Genomic DNA, 3,379 nt, shown 5'->3' on the forward strand with positions numbered 1-3,379 from the left:
CCCCCGCCATATCTATCGGTCCTTTTCTTTACATCCCTCATGAATTTTTAAGCCTTAGCTACAGTATAATTGCAGACCATAAATAGGGTTTTATAATTGCCAAGTTTGTTTTTGCTTTTCAACTGTAGGGTTTTGAGGGTAAATATTTGTCATTTCCAAAGGTTAGCTGGCAGCTGAAGAAACCACAACAGTATCACCAATCCAGGGTGGGGAAATCTAGCTTCTCTGGAGTCCCAGTCTCCGGGTTTCAATCCCAATCAGCACGTGTGATGCCAGGACTGGAGGCTGTTAATTCATATGTGCATGGAAGTCATGTGCAGAATATTGCTGTGTAATGGTAAGTTGGCATTTTAATGATGCTGCTTACAAATCAAAAAGAAAGCAAAACAATAAGTTGTGGAAGGTTTTTCTTGGTCCCAGGCTAGTGGTGACCAGCCAGTCCTTCTCTCACTTGAGGTCTCTTGGTCATGGAAACCTCCAGCCTCCCTGGTGGGGTGGCCACGGCTCATGAGACAGGCACTGTCCCAAATCCTCACACTGACTCTCATCCTCTCTGACCATGTATCCACCACAAATTGCCATCCAACACTGTAGCTGTTTTATCTGCTGCTCAGCTGCTCCTCTCACCTTCCTGGAGGTGGGTCTCCTGCTCTCTATGCTGCAGTGACGTGCAGACTGGGGAGAAGAAGGAAAACAAGGTCTATAACCAACACTCAGCATAGCAGCCCATGAGGGAGCAGTAGCTGCAGCTGCCAAGCATTGTATAATCTGTCTTGCAGTCCTTTTTTTCCTGCCATTGCCATAGTGTAGAAGCACTTGGCCCTATTTTCACAGAATCACAGAATCACAGAATGTTCAGGGTTGGAAGAGACCTCAAAAGATCATCTAGTCCAGCCCCCCTGCCAGAGCAGGATCACCTACAGTAGGTCACACAGGTCATTAATTTCATTCAAGGCTGGTACAACATGCTCATGTTTGAACTCTAGAGTCTCATTTCTGTTCTCGGCGTGTAGTGATGGGCTGCATTTTATGTCTCTGCACTGCTCAGCATGTTCCCACTGCAGCATGTCACCATGTTGTAAGTTTGCCACCCAAAAGCATTCAAATTAACACCACTTAGTATCATCTTGGGCCTCAATGCAAGATGCTACACCAAAGAGCTTCAATCTGTGGCCGCTGATGGCAAGCAGGTTGGCTCCTTGGTAGCTCGTAAGGGAGCAGCCAGTAAGGACAAGGTCCACAGAGGTGGATGTGCAGCCCTTGTAGAAATGACCAACCTTCAATACACATCTCTTCTTCAGCTTTTATTAAAAGCTATATCCAACAACATTCTAATTTTTCACTGCCATTTAAATTGCCTATGAGCTTGCTGCTGTATTTTTCATGACAACCTTTGTAAATTTAATGTTCTTGCCTCACCATGGTGTTGCTACTGCCGTTAAATTTTCCATTAGGAAAAATATTGCGTGAAAGCATTGTGTAAAACATAAAAACCCACAACCACAACCAGGTTGAATATAAAACTCAGGTGAAACCTGACCAAAACAGGACCAAATCTCTCTCTGAGCAGTGGGTTTAGCTCACTGACCGAAGCAGAGGAGAAGAATAGAAGAGCTGATAGTTGAAGTGCTTGATATTTCCCCTGAAGGGGCTGAGGAATGCCAGAAATACCCACCACATCTAGTAGGAAAAAAGAGCATTTGGCTACATGTGTCAGGTGTAAAACACTTCACAGACTTCAGGAGAAAGGTATGTGAGTCTCAGTGAGCGCTGTTGAAAACTATGCTATTAAAGGTACCAGAGTTCACTGCCTGCAGCTAGTTATGCAGTTTGTGGAGAGGCTTTCGAATCTTTTAATTTTATATAATTATATTTGTTTGGGAATGAAAAGGGTGGGGAAAATTTGGGGATTACTTTGGCAAAGATTTTGGAATCGTAGTCGCCTCTAAGTTAACTGCCAATATTAATCTATCTTTTAATATTTTGAAATGACACTCCAGGTATGTCAAATCCCTGAAACCACAAAAATGTTATCAGAGGAAAATTAAATATATATGAGAGAAAAAAGTTGTGCTGCATGCAGTGACCTTTCTGCTTTATTGACTTTACAGTTGCAAAATAAAAATACTGGTATTAGAATTTGGTGAAAAATTTCCCTCCAAACAAAATTTTCTGAGGAAATATGAGGTTTATGGAGTTTTAAACAAAAGTCTTTCAGCAGGGAATTTCTTGCCAGAATGCACAAGGCTGACCATAACACGTCCTGGTCAGAGAACCAAACCCTGAGGGAAGAAGAGTCACTCAGCTGCTGGTCCTGCAAGGCAACGTGTTGCCTCTGGCCAGGCCAAACAGAGGTTTGATTCACACCTTTGATAACTGCATTTCTGACCTGTGATTAAAAAGACTAAAATCCCTGGGGGAAAAAAAATGTAGTATTGCAACAGACACAAATTGCATTTATGCAGAAAAAAATCCTTGGAAATAGGCAAGAAAAAGTTCACACTACCTATTTTAGGGCATCCTTTCTGATTTGTGAAAAGGCTGTTTCTTCCAGTGTGTCCCAGTGTGCTTCCAGTGCATCATTCTGCTGCAAGAGACTGAGGGGAAGGAAAAAAGAGCAGCTGGAGTTTCTGACATGCACTCTGCAAATTCATGTTCTGAAGTATATGCAAAAGTACATCTCTGAGCTGTCAGTGTCCTCATTTTTTTTTTTTAATATTTCTAAATGATGGCTTTAAAAGAAAATCAGAACAAAGACAGAAAGGTACTTTTTTGCTCAGCTTCCACTTTAATTAAAATGACTGTTCTGAGGGGTTTTTTTAACCTCCTGGATGCAAGACAGTTGTTATTGCTTTAGAAAGCAATTATGCTCTGATTCATTTTTTCAATGAAGCACCCACAGCTGCTTAAACATCACTGTGAGCCAGGCACATCTCTGGGTACTTGCCTGGTTTGGAACCACTATAAGGAAAGTTATAAAGGCCTGTTTGGCAAAACATAGCACGAAACCAGAGTAGGCTGACTAATTAAAGATACCTTACAGAAGTTAAAGTCATACAGTTTCTGAAAGAAGATTTCAGTCAGGTTTATATGGTCAAGAGCCAAAAAAAAAAAAAGGTGCAGAAACTTCATTGTCCCTTGGCAGAGAGGTGGTTTCGCAGGCATCTCCTGTGTCTTCGTCCCACTTTTGCACTCACAGATGCTCTCTCTCCCCTGTCACGGTCTCCCCACAGCGTGCTCCTGCCACCCCCTGGGATCGGCCGCGCTTCCCCTGGGCCCCCACACCTTCTGCGATCCCAGCACCGGCGACTGTCCCTGTAAGCCCGGCGTAGCGGGGCCCCGCTGCGACCATTGCCTCCCTGGCTACTGGGGCTTCAGT

General features: G+C 43.5%; 1 protein-coding gene across 1 annotated transcript in view; it reads left to right on the forward strand.

The window, feature by feature from the left end:
- NTN4 (netrin 4) overlaps positions 1–3,379 on the forward strand; it is a gene marked incomplete at its 5' end in the record, with an annotated part of 42,136 nt that overhangs the window by 30,578 nt on the left and 8,179 nt on the right. The window contains one exon of the mRNA XM_009867228.1: positions 3,234–3,379. This exon is cut by the window's right edge and continues 59 nt beyond it. Coding sequence (XP_009865530.1) covers positions 3,234–3,379 — 146 coding nt within the window. The remainder of the gene's footprint in view (positions 1–3,233) is intronic.

The sequence above is a fragment of the Apaloderma vittatum genome, unplaced genomic scaffold (assembly GCF_000703405.1).
Source record: "Apaloderma vittatum isolate BGI_N311 unplaced genomic scaffold, ASM70340v1 scaffold23523, whole genome shotgun sequence".
NCBI lineage: Eukaryota > Metazoa > Chordata > Aves > Trogoniformes > Trogonidae > Apaloderma > Apaloderma vittatum.